The sequence below is a fragment of the Mytilus galloprovincialis genome, chromosome 12 (genome assembly GCF_965363235.1).
Source record: "Mytilus galloprovincialis chromosome 12, xbMytGall1.hap1.1, whole genome shotgun sequence".
Taxonomy (NCBI): Eukaryota; Metazoa; Mollusca; class Bivalvia; order Mytilida; family Mytilidae; genus Mytilus; species Mytilus galloprovincialis.
This window is the reverse complement of record NC_134849.1, coordinates 55,130,037-55,151,034: the sequence shown is the minus strand read 5'-3', so window position 1 is coordinate 55,151,034 and position 20,998 is coordinate 55,130,037. Positions and strand designations below refer to the sequence as shown.

The 20,998-nt window shown below is 33.3% G+C and overlaps 1 protein-coding gene across 1 annotated transcript; it reads right to left on the bottom strand.

Moving 5' to 3' along the window:
- Positions 1 to 487: 487 nt before the first annotated feature.
- Positions 488 to 16,579, bottom strand: LOC143054274 (uncharacterized). Its single transcript, XM_076227226.1, has 9 exons — positions 16,318 to 16,579; positions 12,004 to 12,136; positions 6,709 to 6,831; positions 6,380 to 6,496; positions 4,750 to 4,926; positions 3,640 to 3,768; positions 2,941 to 3,060; positions 1,768 to 1,846; positions 488 to 984 (listed from the first exon to the last, which is right to left on the bottom strand). The coding sequence occupies exons 1-9, from the start codon at positions 16,381 to 16,383 to the stop codon at positions 615 to 617; spliced, it is 1,314 nt and encodes a 437-aa protein (XP_076083341.1). The 5' UTR covers positions 16,384 to 16,579; the 3' UTR covers positions 488 to 614.
- Between the last annotated feature and the right edge of the window lie 4,419 nt (positions 16,580 to 20,998).

Sequence of the window (20,998 nt, the reverse complement as noted above, 5' to 3'; positions counted from 1 at the left end):
GTTACTTCTGCACTTTTTAAGAGGGTAATGCCATACATGTATATATGTATATAATAGATAAAAGGAATACCAGAGGAACATTCCAGCTTATAGGTCGAAAATAAACTGACAACGCAACCACACCCCCCCCCCAAAAAAAAAGAAGAGAAAAAAAACGAACAATGACAAAAACAAACAACTTTATACAAACCACCAGATAGACAATTTAGCATGACCTTACCTATGGCTTTTAAAAAAAGAAAGAAAAAAAGCAAAATATATACATTTTTATGTTACATGTATCTGTTTCTGTATCATTGTTCATATTTATGCAAATTATGTGAATGTATTTATCTAAAAAACAAATACAAAAATAATACAAAATAATTAAGCACTGTAGAAAACAACTTTCTGACAACTATTCCCCGAGTTCATCTAATTGATAAAATAACGATTGTTTTATATAAGATACCCTAGTACTTGACATTATGCACTTCTAAATGTTGAAGAAATGTCAAAATATTTCTGTGCTACAGACATTAAATAAAATTCGATTCATTGGATAGCAACTAAACCTTTAAAAGCAATAAACAAATGTCTCAGTCCACGCTGATACATGACAGTTCGAGGGAAAGTTAGAGCTTCTCACTGTTGATTTCCTCTTCACTACGAATTATAACTTCTTGGTAATCCGGATTTGTCTGTACCACGTGTTTGGTACTGTCATAATCAGATTCAGCATTGTCTCCGGTAGCGTGATCATATATAGCATGTGGGTTCTCGGTTTTTATTTGTCTGTTCTTATTTTCATTCAAATGATCATATACATCTGATGGCCCAGTTGTGTATTCATTGTCACCATTATCCACATGATCTTTTTTATTGGTAGCCTCCATTTCAATTTCACTGTAGGCATAGTCGTTTTTGTTTTCCGAATGTCCAATCTTTTCTGTTTCATTTTGTCTATGTGCGTCTTGTTTGTGAACTGGTTTTCTCCCTACTGATCTACAAAGGCAAAACAAAAAACAAATTTTCCGAGCATGCAAACAAAATAGAATCAGGTTATAAATGAATTGACGATATTGTTAATTGTACGGATTTGTTCCGCTTGATTATTTTCGGAATTCTATTTGAGCGACACGACGAGTGCAACTTGTGGAGCAGGAACGGTAATTCATTAGAAGCACTAGCGTTCACAATGATTTGTATTGAGTTCCGGTTTACTTTTGTATTTAATGGTTTGCAATTGTCGTTTGCTTTTTTGTCATCTTGGTTTGTTATTTGAAATAGGATTTCGTTTGTTCCTTTTGGTGGATAGACGTATGCTTCTTTTAACATCAAGTGGCCATATTAAATGCATATAATATATTCAGGACGAGAAGATTTTGATGTGACTTCAAAACGAACTTTGCTTTGTACTAGACCGACACGCCGAACCTGTTTCGTAATGTGCTATTTTACAACAGTGCACAAGTAGACATGGCACACTTCCCGGATACTTGACTTTAACTCCGTCCCAACCAATATTTTTTTCTTGTACATGTACGTCTTCTCTCCAGTTTTAGAGTCAAATACTTATTTCGGTTAAAAAAAAATCTGCATGCTCCTCCTCAAACAGAACATGGTTTATCATATTTTTGTTAAATAAGAAGATGAGGTATGATTGCAAAGGACACAATTCCTCACCAGAGCAAATTTATATGTTTAAACAAATGGTGGAAAAAAGTGAGAAAAAAAAATTCTCCATTCATAATGATTATTTTAACCGTACAATCATAATTAACTTACCTTCGGCGACGACAGACTATTACTGCAACAATGACCACTCCAATGGCAATGATTGATGATACAGTTCCAACTATAACACCTGAAAACCGGACATACATGTACATTAACGTATTACAAACAATGTTTGCATAACATGAACAGTTCATTAGTATAGTATTTATTGCATGGACGTACATGTTTTCCGTAATTTTTAAATATAAAATTGGTAAATAAAACCTCCTCTCAAGCACGCATAATCGCAGTTGATGAACAATATCTGTTTTTCTATTTCAATAGAACGTTGTAGAATCTGCAATTGTTACTTATGTAAAACAAACCCAAAGTGAATAATAACAATTTAACTATGAAAGTGAATACAGCAATACGGTCTCTGGAGATATCATAGTTATTATATGTATTATGGTAGCTATATTTAAAGAAATATTATAGCTTGTATTGTATTGTATTGTGTTTGTATTGTAATTGCTGCATTGCATTGCATTGCATTGTATTGTATTGTATTGTATTGTATTGTATTGTATTGTATTGTATTGTATTGTATTGTATTGTATTGTAGTGTTGCTTTGCATTGTGTAACGTTTCCATTTCTAACAATATTATAATAAGATTCATTTTTTTTACATCTGGTAATCCGTGTATTTGGCAATCGCCAATGGCAGTCAGCAGGGTTTAAGAACATCAGCTGTTCGACTTGCTAGTCAAATGCATTTTGTTAAAATATACTTTTTTCACTTGTGGACTTTTGGAAAATGTTGTTTGTGCTGTATTTAGACCCTCTACCAAGAAATTTGATGTCCATGCACCCGTATTAAAATTGTGGACACGCAATTATTGGTTTGAACGTTGTTTTCAATTTAGACTTGTTTATATTTTTCGTTTTGGCTTGTATTATATTTTCCCTCGGGTTTATATGATCAGTTCATCATATTTCGACTCTTTAAAGTTGAAGAGTCTATCCTAAATTGAGGTTAATTATATGGCCTTCCAAATACCGTTTTAATCACTAACATCACTGATGATAAACAATCTGATTAAGCATTATATGTTTGTATTGTGGATTGTGTATTATATTGTATTGTATTGTATTTCATTGCATTGAATTCTATTATAACCAACATATTCAATGATAGAACTTGATGTTAACTTATATGATACGTATATTATAGGTTGAACCTGTCATCATGTTGCTTGTATTATGTAGACTCCGAGTATTCACGTCGAATTCAAATGACATGGTAACATTGTTTTCCTGTTCCTCCATGATGGTTGTCTTGCTTTTCTGTGGTTCAGACCCTATGTGTGATATATTTCAAACACGTAGATCAAAAATCCATTACTTTTCAAACAAATTATGCAATAACTTAGTATATATTATGTATAAAGATATGAAGATGTTGAAACCTTTTTTTGAAATCCCTTGTTTGAAATATTTAGTTTTTATTCTTTTAAAACTTTACCAAAATGAGTTTGATGTACGAATGCTATCTTTTTATTCTTATCTTAAAAGTATTTCAAATTGTAACTGTCCAATTGAGATTAATTGAAGATCGTTGGTGTTTAATGTCACTTTTAGCTACTTATATAACATGGCGTCAGTTTTTATCAGTGGAGGAAGCCGGAGTAAAAGGAGAAAACTACTGACTTTCGGCATACAACTGACAGTCCTAGTCAATTAAGATCGGAGTCGAACGCACCTGCCATGTGCAAGCTGTCCCAACACACTACTTAGTGTTAACAGGCTAGGAATTGTTGTAGATGAACTACATAGACCACTCAGTAATAATATCATATATGATAAGAACTATATCAAAGTGCTATCACCAACATGTAATTCTTTAAAAAGGCGAAAAAAGACCAAACATTTCAACATACCATTTTTACAATAAAATGACATGAGGTCACTGCAGTTGTTAGATGAAGATTTAACCAGCATAAGATCTTCAGAAGTCTCTCCGTTTTTAATTTTACATTGAAGCGGCTTCCATTTGTCATCCTCATCATCTGATAAACAAAAATGCAACGGATACATTGTTTTAAAACTTTTTTTAATATTGGACAATATCAAAAGGAAAAACAAAAACAAAAACACAAGTTTCCATGCACAAAAGTAAACATAGAACATATATTTTAGCATTCTGAACCTAATGCAATTTTCACTCTCGAAAGGAAAGAAGTTCCAGTCCCCCTTCTTTTTATGGACAACTGTCAAAGATCGTATTATAGTGAAAAGATCGTATTATAGTGAACTAAATAAATATATAAATAATTGTTGCATTAGAATGACTTGGCCTTGTGGTCATAAAACTTTTGAGCACGATTATCGTACTTAGACTCAGAAATCAACCAATCAAAACACTCGATTCGGTGTTTCGAGCACAAATTTGTACTCCGTGTACCGAGTTATACTTTATGATCGAAAGCCCTGGGCTTATTTATTGTCGTTTGCTTTTAGATCAATGGCAATTAATCCATGCGTATACATTGTATGTATCCATGACATAATAATATGTTCTGCAGAATGATCTGAATTGGGTTAAGTTAAACAAAATTCTTGCAGACAATCAAAGGTATAGATTAAAATAGATAAAATCCTGCATGAAAGAATTAAGTAATTCATTTGCAGTATGAGTAAACTGATTTGTTTCTTTATTCTTTACCCATCAACTCAAAAAAGGAGGCAACCAAGACTATTAGGTTCCTTTAATAAGCAGTCATTGACTGGGGACTCCTAATTAAATTCAACTGTCAACCTATAGATGGACATTGTAACCTAAGGGAAGAAACAGTCGTTTCATGAGTTTATTGACGGGGTTTCAACAAAAGCTGTGGTATAATTCACGAAACACCCAAAAACTATCTAAAATGTATGAAATATCTATAACTTATGCTATATAGGTATATGTATTAATCAATGAATTTGTTTTTAATCATTTTCTTTGTGAGAAGAAGTTAATTTAGCATTCTTATTTAACAATTATTTACCAGGAGCTGTTGAAGTTTCTAACATTTCACGAGAACGCATTATACCAGTCCAATTTTCCTTCAGCTGATCAAAGTTAATGCAGGATGTCGATGGATCCCATTGCATGAAACTGCCAATATCCGGACAGAATTGAGTTGCATCTTCATCTTCCTCTTCTAAATCTATGTTTTTCGCCTCTGAAATATATGTGTAAATGTAAAATACGCAACCAGTCTGAATAAGATAAGTAACATTAGAGGGAACCTTGCATGGCACTATAATTTATCGTTGATGAGAGCGTAATCCGAGCTGCTCGTCTTTTTTTTTTTTAATTTTTTTTATAAATGTTATTTTCTTTTTTAATTTATTTCAAAAGGTAGAACACATGAAGATCATTTTTATGTTTCATACCTTGTATACAATGTATCAAATTATGCCTGATGTAATGGCATTTCCGCATGTATAGTGTCCTTAACCTCATTTTCATGGTTCAGCAACTGTTTAAAACTATACACAGTTTTCATTTAGGTGAATTTCTCACTTATTATGAGTAATAAGATAAATATATCTGTTTTATATTGGATTTTTGCAGTCTTTACATGTCTGTTCATCTGACCTCAACCTCATCTTATTATATGGTAAAAAGCATGCATTTTATGTATTAAAAGATATGATCTGGCGATTATTTCTTGTTCTGAACAATTGTAGCCTAATAAACTCTTCTTAACATAATATTTTAATTAATTATTAACATGTCCTAAGTTAGGAATCTGATGTTCAGTAGTTGTCGTTTGTTGATGTGGTTCATAAGTGTTTCTCATTTTTACATAGCTAGATTAGACAAGGCTCCGTGTTAAAGACCGTACTTTAACCTATAATGGTTTATTTTTATAAATTGTGACTTCGATGGAAAGTTGCCTCATTGGCACTCATACCACATCTTCTTATATCTATTGAGAAAAGATATTTCTATTTCATTTTTCGTTTTTACATTAGTTCATTATTTTATCAATTGTCGTATTTGATTTTGTGCTCGCAGTGACTGCTGTGGATCATTAAAAAATCGGGGATGACCGCTATTCCGGCAATGCAATGCCATGCACATTTTAGTATCGGTTGAATTTCTTTTTATCTGAATCAAGATTCTCCACTAAAATACAAATAAAACAGATATACACATACGACATCATACGTATACATGCAAATCTATGATTGAAAAACTAATCACGCTGTGTTATCTGTATCCATTAATGAGATTTTTTTTTATTCAGCTGCAAAGCAAAAACAACGTGTTGCTAATATAAACCTCCTTATCAAAATTTAAAAAAAAAGTCTTGCAAAACATGTACAAGTGAGAGCGCTTACAAGACCGGACGGACGGATTCAAAAACATTTCCAGGTGTCTAACTTTTTAAAAATAAATGATTGGAACTTATGTCCGATATCAAATTAGACATTGCAGATATAAAGTTTTTAGATTAGATGAAACATTGTTAAAAACTCTTAAAATAGTGTAGGTGTGAGAGCGTTTTTTTTTTCTTCAATTTTTCCCTTCACCTAGGAAGAAAAAAACCGTGTGCGGCAGATTGAGACTTAAGATTGGATACAAAGTAAGGGTAAGCAGTGTTTCTTTGAATGACTAAAACAAACCTTCTGGGCAGAACTCATCATAGTCATCACAGCAATCTTTTTGCCCTTTACAGGCTTTGTTACATTGACATTTAAGGTGAGGGCTATACAGCTGTTCACACTTTCCAGCACAAGATTCTACAAGAAAATGTATTTGGAACCATAAAAGTTATAGATAAAAACTAGCATTCCTAGAAAAATAAATAGTTTATGGTTACGTAAATATTTGTTTGAAATAATTTGTTCTTTAACGTTAATTTAAGAAGATTTAAATAATTTATAATAGCAATTTCAAGAAATCTAAACAGGAACGTAAGTAATGCAGATCTAAGACTACATGTAAGACAAACCTATTAAACAGAATGCCTTATAATCGTCACAACAGTTATTGTACTTTGGAAGGGTACAGGCTGGGTTACATTGACATGGGAGACTTTCATCATACCGTTGTCCACATTTACCGACACATGATTCTACAAAAGAAGTAAATAATTAGATAGCATATTAGAAACTAAGAAATAAAATAAAATGGTGAGCCACAACCAAAACGGCAATGGAATAGATAGATAGATAGATAATTTTATTAATCAATCATGGTGCCCAAAATTTGAGCTATACAATCAAATAAATTACAAAATAAAGCACAGGAAATGATTAGAATGATTAAAGTACATTTAAAAAAAAACCAAAAAAAAAAACCACATGAATACACATTTACACTAATTAACCTGATATAAACCAGGTTATTGACAAAACATAGTTGTTATAGTGGGTGCCACTGTGACCTGGAGAAATTACATAAATCTTTATTGTTCTAGGTCTATGAGAGACAACTCCTGATCAAGTTTATTTTCTTTATATATCAAAACATATTTTATTCTATATTTTTTTTCAAACAACAATATTTTCTATAATTTTCTTTCGTTCTTCAAAAAGGGAGTGCAATAAATTAGATAAGTTTGAAGTAACAAACAAATCTTCAGATGAAAGAATCCAAACAAATTTCATTTCATCAGATAATCTTGAAAAATTTGAATTTTGAATTTACATTAGATAGATGTTGAGATCGAGTATCTTTTAGAATAGGACATTTTAAAAGAAAATGTAGTTCGTCTTCAACTGCATTCTTACATAGCTTACACTTTCTGTCTTCAGCTTTAAGTTGATATTGGAATTCTAGAAGAATCAAACAATTTAAAAAATAAGTTTAAAACGCTCGCGATGTAAAAGAATCTGCTCTCTATATATAAATAACATATCGTCATAGTGTATACATATTCAGGTCATTGTGTCAACTTCCAGACAAGGTATAGTAAATACAAAACAGTAAAAGTCTGAAAGTGGTAGTAGGCTGATGTTCTAGACTGTATTGATTTTTACTCGACCATTCTGAGTTGGTCTGAACAATACACCACAAAGTCTTAATAAACCTCAAACTACTCCTAATCATCATCATCATCATCATCATCATCATCATCATCATCATCATCATCATCATCATCATCATCATCATCATCATCATCATCATCATCATCATCATCATCATCATCATCATCATCATCATCATCATCATCATCATCATCATCATCATCATCATCATCATCATCATCATCATCATCATCATCATCATCATCAAATGGTGGTTTATGTAGTTGCCCTCAGGGCCACAGCTGCATGAAGGCTGGCATTGAAGTCGTCCAGAGTCGTCGAGTTGGTCATCGTTGTTGGCAGTTGGTTCCAATTCTGGATAGTGCATGGAAAGAATGAGTGTCTGTACACTTCTGCTTTGGTGTATATCTGCCTCAATCTGTTTGCCCCTCTGGTTCTGTTGTCACTTTTGTTGATGATACTGTCGGTTTCTTGTATGGAAATCATGCCATTGGTGGCCTTGTACATGATCAATAGACGATGGTCCTTACGTCGGTTTTGTAATGATTCCCTTTTGAGAAGCTGAATCATGTTGGTGACACATTCAGGGTTTTATCTCAGTAGTTATTACAGACATAAAGGGCTCCTCTTCTTTGCTATTTGTCGAGGAGGTTTATTTCTTCCACTTTGTATGGGTCCCATACAGCAGACGCGTACTCCAATGATTATCGGACCATGAATCTGTATGTGGTTTCTCGGACTGATGTGTTACAGTCTCTGAAGTTGCAGCGCAAGAATCCTAGAGTTCTTGATGCTTTGGCTGCTGTTATCTCTGCGTGCTTTTTCCAAGTTATATCTTCTCTGAGAGTAACACCAAGATATTTGCTGCTGTCAATAACTTCGAGTTGGTGTCCATGTGGGTGGTACTGTGTCTCCAAGATGTTTTTTCGGTTGGTGCGTATTCTGATGACTGTGCATTTACAAAAATGTAGCAGGGTAAAAGCTCATCTGCTATACATAGATATAGGAAGATGTGATATGAGTGCCAATGAGACAACTTTCCATCCAAATAACAATTTATAAAAGTAAACCATTATTGGTCAATGTACGGCCTTCAACACAGAGCCTTGGCTCACAGCGAACAATAAGCTGTAAGGGACCCAAAATTACTAAAATAAAACCATTCAAACGGGGAAACCAACGGTCTAATCTATATAAAAAACGAGAAACGAGAAACACGTATAATTACGTAAATTACATAAACAAACGATAACTACTAAACTTAAGATTCCTGACTTAGGTCAGGTGAAAACATTTGTAGCGGGATTAAACGTTTTAATGGTACCAAACCTTCTCCCTTTTTCTGAAACAATAGTATAACATAATAACATAGAAAAACACACGATAAATATCAATTGGAAGGCTTAACTCATCAAAAAACGTAAATTAACACTGTGTTCCCATTGCTCTAGGGCACTCAGGTCTTGTTGGAGGTTATTTGCATCTGTTTGATTACTGATGTGCTTATATAACAAGCTGTCATCGGAAAAAAATGTGAACTGCGGAAGATGTAACTGTATCAGGCAGGTCGTTAATGTATACCAGGAACAAGAGTGGACATAGGACAGTGCCTTAATATATCTCTCTTATTTTTTTTCTTTAAATTGTTTACAAGATTGATTTCCCTTGGCTAGAAATTTGACCAAGATATCTATACTATTAAACGAGAAGACCTCATTTTGGGTGTCGCTTCTCTTCCTTCCACAATAAACCAATCATCATGCCTCTGTGTCCTATAGGTAGAGATTAGAGGAGGCAGGGCCTTTTTCAGGGGGTCGGGATCGGGTGTTTTGAAACTCGGGATTTGGGGATTGATCCTTACGGGATTTGGGAATATATTTTTCGATTTCGGGATTTCGGGATATGAATTTCTTTAAATTCTGCATCTCGGGATTTCGGGATCAGGACCCCTCCGACCACCCCTCAAATTAGCCTTAGTCGGTCTTAGTCATTTATACAAGATTCATATCCTACCATTGGCATGTTAGTAAGACTCTCAAAAGAAAAAGCACTGATGGATTGTCCTTGAAGCATATTGTATTAGACTTATAATGGACTATATATAAGCAGTTACATTTATTTGATGTTTGAAACGGTGCAAATTTTTAATTTGATTTGACTTTTACCAAAAGAAGCATTGTAGCAAAAGAGACGAATAATTGTGGTCTGAGTCCAGAAACACGAAAATAATTGAATTTAACAGAAAGGAAACAAATATCGGACTTTGGAAAAAGGGAGAGGGCTTTTGATACCTTTTATGAAATTCTTCATACATAATATCTTTTTAAAAAATAATTCTACAACAGTTTACAAGCTGTATGTGCCCGCGATTTCGCGGGTGTGTTCTAGTACTTTATAAATAAGAAAGGGATTTATACATACAAATCGACTGAAAGAATAAGAAGTTTATTGTTGAATAAGTTATACAGTCATGTACGCTCAAGATTTATAAATTAGAGATTTATTGATCAAGTAAGGTTCATAGTTTAATCGAGTATTGATGTTATTCAGACCTTTCCTGAAAGGTGCAGTAAAAATCAGTAGATTAATTATTTTCATTTTCTTTCATCCTTCCTATTATTTTTCGTTTAACTATCGATTACTTTTTATTGTTTAATCTATAGATAACATTTTAACCAAATAACCCGCAAATTACATGTACATGTATATGTACCTTTAAAAGACAAATTGTTTGGTACATGTTTTTTTATATATAAAAAAGAAGATGTGGTATGATTGTCAATGAGAAAACTGTCCGCTTGTTACCAAATGATACAGAAATTAACAGCTATATGTCCCAGTACGGCCTTCAACAATGAGTAAAGTCCATACCGCATATTCAGCTATAACACACCCCGAAGTATAAAATATAAAACAATTCAAACAGAAAAAAACTAACGACATAATAAATGTAAAAAAAAAACAAAATGAACGAAAAATAAATAACTATGTAACACTGTAACAGCAACAAAATGACAACTACTGAATTACAGGCTCCTGACTTGGAATTAGCACATACATACATAATATGGCGGGGGTCACTTTTCAAAATGTTATTGATATTTGATATTGATATTCAGTTAGTTTTAATATAAACTATTGATATATTAGCTCTTAATAATCCTAAACCTCACATATACATGTAGGTGTGAGTGCCCTTTTACAAGACAATGTCCAAACCTACCCATATCAAATATACATTGATTTCCAAATGGCATTTGGAAATCTCGTCCATCGTCCAATCAAACCACCAGGCAGAATATACTTACTAGTTTTGGAGTGTTTTATCTATTGTTATACTGAATATGGAGGATCCATTTGTATTGTACAACAAACAGCTTACTTACCAATTATAAGTTAATTGTACTTTAGAGATGGATCGTTGAGTAGCATCCAGTGGCAAATATTACATGCATAATTATCATAACCAGAATATTAATTATAGTAAATTAATATTGACTCTGCTTTTAACTTCTAAAAAACACACGTGTAGCGTAGATACAGAAATTATCAATTTTAAAGTCTTTTGTTAACTCTTATCAGGGATCGAACCTGAACCTCCCGCACTTGTGGTGAGCTTGTTCCATCAAAACAAATGGAATAGATAAAGACGAATATTATACATGTTGTAGGCACACTGTAAGTTAGAATTGTATACTATGTCTTATTCTGTTAAAAAAATCATCGTGTACAAAACATTAAGGCTCACCGAAAAGGAAATTTTGTCACATTCCATAAAATCATAACTCTACGATTACACATTTTAAAGATTCCAACTCCATCAGGCAAAATTGACCTCAGATGAATTGACTATATTCTAAGATCATGTTTAATCATGAACCTCTCCAACTGTTCGGTTCTTATATATCCTAGGCTTTTAAATAAATCTATTCGTTTGTGAACGTTCCTGATGGAGATAAATCAAGAAATCCGCTCCACACGCATGCAATTTACAATATTTTGTTTTCATTCTTTAAAAGGTATTGTGGTGATGTTATAATGTTTAATACGCAGGTCTGACAATAATGAAAGATACTCGAATCCAGAAAAGGGTCTAGAAAGCATAACCATTCTAGTCGATACATACAATTTGTTCAAATCGTTTAAACAAAGTTCGTTTTGCTGCACTAGACGGTATTTTTACCATTTTGGACGATTCTCTCGGATACTGGATTGTTTTTTATTCAATTCATAAAATAGTAATATGAAACAGTTACCTATTACATTGAACTTGTAAATGAAAGCGTAATCGTCACTGCACGTGGGACAAGAGCTCAAGCATTTCTTATGAGATTCATCATCATCATTATGTGGTAGTTCATCTGCATTTAAACAGGAGCAATTTCCACCCTAAAAATATGCACTAGCATTATTGAAAATACTGCTTGTATCTGTATTTGGAAGCTGTAATTTCATAACAACGAAATAAACATATCATGCCTATAACATTGATTTATGATGGATGTACAAAAAATATCTGCCCGTCGCACAGTGTAGATACTATTCTGTACGCTATCCGGAAGTCGCGATTTTCGAAGCGAGAACTTTTTGGATCACATTTTAAATTTGATGGGTATACTGAATTAAACGGTAAGTTGATCATCTGTACATTGCTTAATGATTAATTCAGCCGACATCGATATTCTCAAATGGTTTAGAATTAAATTCCGCACATTCAATATTCGTGTCTTTGTCTTAATAAAGAGATTTTCAAGTGCATCACTAAGAAAAATCAGTTGGCGAACCTAAAAACAATCTTTTTACCCTCTTAGTGTACAAATTAACGTAACAACCAGACTTAATTAACTCAATGAAGTATATTTCAAGTGGTGGTAAAAGTTTCAACCAGATCTTTGATGCCAGAAATAAGAAAATTACACTTGTTTGAATTTCTCACTGTACGATCAGTCTCGCTTGTTTATTTTAAAACTGTATGATCAGTCTTTATGTCACTGTATTCTAGTGGTGATTTCAAAGTTATTTACGATACATTAGAAGGTGGCATTTTTCTAAATAACACAAATATATTTCAATACATTCACATCCTGAAAACTCAAGAAACATTTTTTAGCTTGATAGGGTGTACTCGACTTACTACATTAAGTATAAGGATGTTTAAATGTTGCTAAAATAAGAGGAAGGTTTGATGTATACTAGTATATAAGTTTTCAATACTTAAAATTGTACAAACACACAGATTTAGTTGTTATATAAAAATGCATGTATTTACACACATTCGAGGCCGTACTGTAGCCTATAATTGATCACAGTTCCTTCACTTTGTTTAAGATGTAGAGCTATATAAAAAAGAAGATGTGGTATGATTGCCAATGAGACAACTATCCACAAAAGACCAAAATGACACAGACATTAACAACTATAGGTAACCGTACGGCCTTCAACAATGAGCAAAGCCCATACCACATAGTGAGCTATAAAAGGCCCCGATAAGACAATGTAAAACAATTCAAACGAGAAAACTCTCTTTGACACTCAATTGTACACCACTTTGTCAAGCGGGGAGTTATAGTGATAAAGAAGTCCGTCTTTCCGTTCGTCCGTTGGACCGGTACAATATGTTTCACCGGTTTTGTAAGCGCATCTCCTCATAAACCACTTAATATACATTGGGGGTTCCGGCCATTTTTAAATGGAGAGGGGTCCAATCCAGGAGAAAAGGAGATTCCAAATATATGTTCCCATACAAATGAATTGATAGTTAAAAAAGGGTTTCAAACTGCCGGATCCCCATTTTTTGAATCCGTCACTGATATAACTATTAATTAATCTTATTCGGATTCCTTATCATAAATGATAATGACTGTATTGTGTACCGTCTATTTCGAATTTTAGTAAAAATCTTTTATGGGGTTACTTTATATAAGATACGGACTTGAACATTACATTATATGGGGCACCCATCAGGTATTTCCAACACCTCCTAAACCAATCATTAAAGTTTTCTGAAATTGCTCCATTTTTACTCGATTAATGCATTATGGACCTTCTATTTCTGTAAACTTACCAAAATTATATCACATGAATTATCCCCCTACGCAAAGCTGTCTTTATCCATTTTTTGTTATTTTAAAAGACAAGCTTGATTTATGTAATCATCAATTGGTCAACGGCGGACGGTGTAAATAATCTTTAAAAATGTAATAGCTAAACAAATAACTGTAACGATACACTATTTCAAAGTCCACAAGCGAATCATGTATTACTTTTTATAGGCATTTGATTTTAAATAAGACTGATGGAACAAAAATACAATTATTTTGCCGTCTAAAAAATTCATCAGAAATATATTTGTATTGTCTGATGAAAGTAATTACACGTTATAGTTCCCTGGATAGTTCATAATATCACATATACACGTATATACCTTCAAATTGCTGTTGTTTTTTCTTCAAAATCACGACTGGTCATACAGTCAAAAAATCTGAAATCGCTTCTAGAATACAGTCAGTTCTAGACTGATCGTACAGTAATTTATTTTGGGATCCTCAAAGAAAACATATTTTTTATGGGAAATACGAATATTCTACTTAAATACGAAAAAAATATTGAAACAGTATATATTTAACTGTAAACTGATGCAAATATTTGCAATAAAAGATTAATTGATTGTACTACGAACGCAAAATTGTCCATCGATTTTACTTTTTTCTACCAAGTTGATGTGATGCAAACGTATTATTTTATATTCTAATGCATGTTTTTGTTACAGTTACTCATATTTATGATGCTATATATACCTTGAAGATGTTCAAAGCACTTTGTAGATATAGGAGTAAACAAATGATGAGAAAAGTTACCGTAGGCAAAACCGTCCTGTTAGCCAGCTTCGAAAATCGCGACTTCCGGATAGCGTACAGAATAGTATCTACACTGTGCGTCGATATACATATCTATACTATTAAACGATAAGACCTCATTTTGTGTGTCGCTTCTCTTCCTCCCACAATAAATTAATCATCATGTCTCTGTGTCCTATAGGTACCGTGCATAGTCGCATTTGTCATCCATTCTTATGACTATTCATTTTTGGTTATTTTGGGAGAAAAACGAAAAAAAGGCGTCCGGATAATGATTCCGTATTCAAACCGACTTTTAAGTCAGATATGACTTCCGGTTTTAACATTGAGAACCAATCGTATGATAGATAACAAAAATGAAAAATAAATAAGCCAATCAGGGCGTTGTCCATATAGTGGTTTTAAGATCGTAAGAACCACTACTATTATACCTCGGTTTTAACTTGCACATGATTTTCATAAGTACTCGGACGGGGCCAGGACAATTATTTTCGCGTTTATCTGCATGTATATTATGATTAATATAATACTACTATAATATATAGAGACTGTCTATATAATATAGTGCTCAGTGATCCCCATGGAGAACAAACTTAGAACTAATAGTTAATGGAAAATTAAATACACTTTAATATGTATAATATAGATATACGTATGTTCATAGTATACAGAAACGCGAAAATAATGGAATATAACAGAAAACAAAATAAAAAGGACTTTGAAAAAAAGAGAGAGTGCTTGAAAATATTGTCCCGTCTCCATGTAACTATATGATTTTTAATATCATTTCTTAAACTCTCCAGACATAAAATCTTTTACAAAAATTCATCCTAAAATAGTTAACATACTTTGCACATAATGCCCGTCATTTTGCTTTTAAGTCAAACCGGATTTCCGGATTTTAACTAACACATGATAAAAGAGTACTCGGGGACAGGACAATAATTATCATCAGTCGCGTTGATATATATACTCTCTATATAATATACCAGTGATCGCCTAGGAGAAGAAACTTGTATTTGATAGTTGATAGCAAATACACTTTTGAAAATAATTATAGTATATGTATGTTCATAGTATACAGAAACGCGAAAATAATGGAATTGAACAAAAAATATATAACGGAATTTGGAAGCAAGGGAGAGGGCTTAAACTGTTTCCATGAACCTATGAATTTTGATACCTTTTCTGAAATTCTCCAGACATGAAATCTTTTACAAAAAATTCTCCTTACAACAGTTTACATACTTTCAACCAAGCTCTAAATGCCCGCGATTTTGCGGGTGGGTTCTAGTACATATACAAATAATATATGATTTAAACAAGAAAATATAGTAAGAGAAAAACGAGAAAAGAGAAACACTTATGAAAAACACTTATAACAAACGACAATCTCTGGACAACGTGCTCCGTGACTTAGGACAGGTGCATACTAATACAACGGGTTTAAACGTTTTAACAGATGCCAATATTCACCCTAACCTGACACAGTAGTGTAACATTACAACATAGAAAGACACACTTATATAACATATCAATGGTATTGGGACAATTGATAGACTAGCACCTTATGCAAGCTTGCAACAAACCTTACAATAATCTCCCTTTCCCCTCCATTGATTGAACTACAAGGAATATCATGATTTGTTTCTTACCAAGCTGTGGCTTGTTTGGATAGATCTCTGAGAAGCATAATATATCAATTAGACTTACCAAACACACACGTCCGTGAAGTAATAGTATGATAAGCACTAAGCTATGTTGTATCAATCTTGCCATGTTCTCTTCAATTGGTTGCTATCGTCTTTCTATCTTATCCCTCCATGTATATAAACAGTCTCTAGTTCCAAATTTCAGGTTTATTTTCTTACAAATCTTTTTTTTTTTAATCTATATCTGGAATTGAGACATACATGGTTTCGACGATAGTTTATAAAATCGATTGATTGAATATACCGCACACAAAGAAGCTTGTTCTGAAAAACAAATGATTAATCTGTATATATTATGGAATATATGGCTACTATTCTCATACATGCATGTATTACTGTTTCAATCATGCTGTAATGGTGATACATTGCTGGGAAGTGGATGTGTATTCGCCTGTCTTTTATATACTAAGACAAGGGCTATTTTGGGCGATTATTAGAATTTATCCTAAACGTCCAGTGGCAAGTAGTTCACAAATATTCAGGACAATAATCAATTAGCATAATTTAAACATGTTTACTATTGAAGTTGATCATCGCGGTCCAAAGGAAAATGTCTGATCATGAAAAATTTTGGACAGTTTTTACCTAGACTTAGTGACTTCCCAAACAGTTGTTTTAACGGTTCTTGAATGTACAGTGAGCTCGAATATAGCTAAATACCACAATGCTCAAGGATCTACCCACTCCTTTTATCTGCTTGCTGGGACTATTATTGGTGATACCACGAGTACATTATCCGTATTCTCCAGTTATCTATTGAGTTTACATTCGTCTCAACTCGGCCGATTCCGTATCCTCATAGGAGACCAGAGGATTCTACCGAGGATTGCTTGGACTATTTTTGGTGATACCACGAGTAAAAAATGTACATTATCCGTATTCTTCAGTTATCTATTGAGTTTACACTCGTCTCAACTCGGCCGATTCCGTATCCTCATAGGAGACTAGCGGATTCTACCGAGAATGATTGAGTTTACTGTTTTTGGGGTTTATAACGCTTACCGAAGATTTGTTTATATACACTGGAAGTTTTTTCAAAAAAGGAACGCTGACTTTTTCAAATACATTTGGAATTGTGAGGGCTTGTTATACTACTTTGTACAACACAGTTATTTACTCTTAAAATTGATTGATTCCGTGATTTATATTTGGCATTTAACAGTGTAATGTTTTTTAAAATTCATCCTTTGATTAATTGTAACGTTATATCTGTATAACCAATGCGTTTCATCCATATTGAAGTCATTATACGAAATATACCTTAAAAATTAGGTAACATATTATCAGCCGTCTAGAACTTTGTGAAAAGACAAAAAAGAATGTGTCAATTAACAGAGTCCTAGGCTGTTGACAATAAGAGCAAGAGATACATGTAATTCAAATATAACCATAAACATGCGGAAACAACGATTTAAATAAATAGTCCAGCCCAGAAATTAAAGCTTTCATCGTATCACAGTTTATGACAACAGCTAGATATTGCAAACGCCAATCATAAAATTTTGTTGACCTAAGGAAACACCTTTCTATAAATGTGTTCACTTGGGTAAAGATTTCAAAGGCTAGTGGTTTATACATAGGGTCTAATTTTTGTAAATACGATAAAGGCGAAAGTAAGTCCGGTAACTACTCGACTTCTTCTGTCGGCCTGTCAGTCCGTCTTTCCGTCCGTCCGAAAGAAAACTTTTGTCAACATTTCGTTGTCTTCTATGATCGCGAATGGTTTTATAGTTAGTCTGCAGCTTGGTGACGTAGAGTGGTAACGGTTACGCAATTTTGACATCTGCGCATGCCGTGCAGCCACTTTACAGATGGTATGATTTTCTTTTACAACAATCTTAGTACAAGGAAATTTTTCCTTGTTAATGTCAATTTGTAGCAAGTAAACAATTTTCACATCCGTGTAGACTCTTTCTGCAGCTGTTGATGATATTTTGAAATTTAGCAACACTCATTGTGCAAAGAAAAGACGAATTTAGTTTTCGTCAAACTTTTACCCTGCTGCATGGAAGAGAAGATCACGCATTATTCCAACCGTTATATTAACTCTACATTAATTTTCTTGATTTGTAATTATAACTACTTAATGTGTAAATGCAATTTCATAACGTGTTAAGGTATTTTCTTGGTTCGTTACATGAATTTCAACAATTATTAATGTGTAAAATTAAATTTCTTTATTTGATCAATTACATTTCTTAATCGTAACTTTAAAATTTTTGATTCAAATTATAAATATCTTAATTGTAAAATGGATTTTCTATGTTTGTATAGGACATATACTTGTTTCCGAATCGAAATATTAAGACGGCGGTACACTCTATCTGGGTAATGTAAATTCTTAGTTTGTCAGAGTCATACGTTTGGACAAACATAATAAATAATTTAACTCGTTTCTAAAAAAAAACAAACTATGTTGATCTATGTCAGCTCGTACCTTTGCCAACTCGTACATCATTGTTTAAGAATGTTGTTCCTCTTGTTTTTGAATTTTTGCCAGATTTGGGGAATTCTCTGGTTTTATCCATGTAGTGTCATGAAGATTGTAATTCCCCTACTAACACCTTCTTTTCTTTTCATAATTTGATTACATATAGTTTAAAAATCCACATTTGAAAATCCTATAAAATCCTTGTTAGTGTTTCATGACTTTCGAAAGGAATAGGTGCCAATGTTAAAAGGGTGACATCCCGGGCCATTAGTCCGACAATCATTATTCCGACAGCCCATTACTCCGACAGCCAACTATTCCGACAGCCCATTACTACGACAGCCCACTATTCCCACAACCCATTATTCCGACAGCTCATTATTCCGACAATGCATCTGTCTTAAGGATGTACTTAGGTGAGGTTAGGTGAAAATTAATAAATTAAGAAGTTAAAATTGATACTATAAGCTGCATGTAGAGCATCAATTAAGGATAAAAATAAGCTAAAAATATTGATAGGTCATGGACCTCCTTTTTGAGATATTTGAGATTTAAAATATGGCGGGAAAAGGCTGACTCGGACTTTTACCTTATATTTGCATTGATATTATTAGGTCTCAAAACAAAAGGCAGAAAATTAAGAATCTTTTAAAATTTTGTTAAATGACCTTTCATGAGCTATTAAGTCTTATATGAAAAAATAAATGGGTGTTATGGGACAAAATATTGTATTGTATGGAAAAACACCAAGAAGTCCCAACATTTGACACAAATTCCAAAACCTCACCTAAGTACATCTTTAAGTGGATGGGTAAATGTTCTCTAAAAAAAACCAAAAAAACTTCGTTCTCTATAATATTTGTGGCTGTCCGTTTTGAATCCGGTTATTATTCTCATGCGGGATATTTGTCTCTGTTTAATGGAGTTGATAAACATGCGTATTGCAACTGTTCAGTCCTTACCCTCGCCCCTCTTTCGTTTTAAGGGCCTGGGTATTTTATTTGTTTTTATATTTCGGCGTGTGTGTGTCCACTGTAATTCTGTGCTGTTCTAGTTCTATATTTTTGGTTTTTGTCTTGATCTAACTTCTTTTAACTATATCTTCTGTTCCCCCTTTCGCGTATCAGGGGAATGAGGTTTCACCACTATTAACCATATATAGTATATACATAAATACATATATCAGATTTGGATACCACTAGCAGTGGCGGATCCAGAGGGGGGCGTAGAGGGCGTACGCCCAAATTTGCTTGTTTTTTTTGTGTGTAAAATGATTTATCAGAATAGAATTCGTGAACTTTGCCATTTCCCGTGTACTCTAGTATTTAATTTTTATGCGACAATTCTTTAATTACAAAGATATTTTTCGCTGGAATTTACTGATTGTCAAAGTCATGTGATTCGCTATGGTAGCTGTGGCCCGGCAGTGCGTCGATAAAACCTCTCTCAATCATTTTGAAATTCAAATTACAGTATAAAACACATTGCTCAGGCTGAGGATGACAATCATGACACCTTTAAAGCGACACAGGATTGAGCGATAACTTATTGACTTCTATTTCACTATTCCACCAGAGACATCTGATTCCACCAAACAGAAAGTAATATAGAGATTATTACACTCTCAAGGGAAAACAAATATTTAGCATTAAATGAACATGATGAATAACATGATGAAAAAAAACGGGCGTATTTTTTTTATGTGGCCGAGGTTTGCATGTCTGACCGGAATGTCTGTATCGCTAAACTGATATATTGAATACTGTTTTCAAGTCCAGACTGCAACCTGTATGCTGGGTGTGGCCTTTATGTCTCCATTTGTCGACCGTCATTCATAAATTCGTTGTCATTTCAAACTCATTCGTAACCTTTGGTTGATTTGGAACCCCTCACTTCCCTTCATTTTGTTGGGTGAAACATATCAACCAAACATTGGAATACAAATCGCTTGTTTGTCTTTTTTAAACTCGTGTCGGACGGTCGTATTGTAAATTTCATCGCATAGTATATCTTGTTTACAACAAGTACTCTGTGAGGTTATGATAACTTAACTTACAATAAACCAGCGAGAATTTTCCATGTCTATTTTATTTGACAAGTCCCACATCAAATTTATCAGTACATACATGTAGCTTTGGATCCATACTATCATTTTATGAAAGACAATTAAAAGGGACAATATATAGCATCAAAAATGTCCAACCTTTACACTTTACAGCAACTACAAAATATACATGCCCCACGCCAGGAA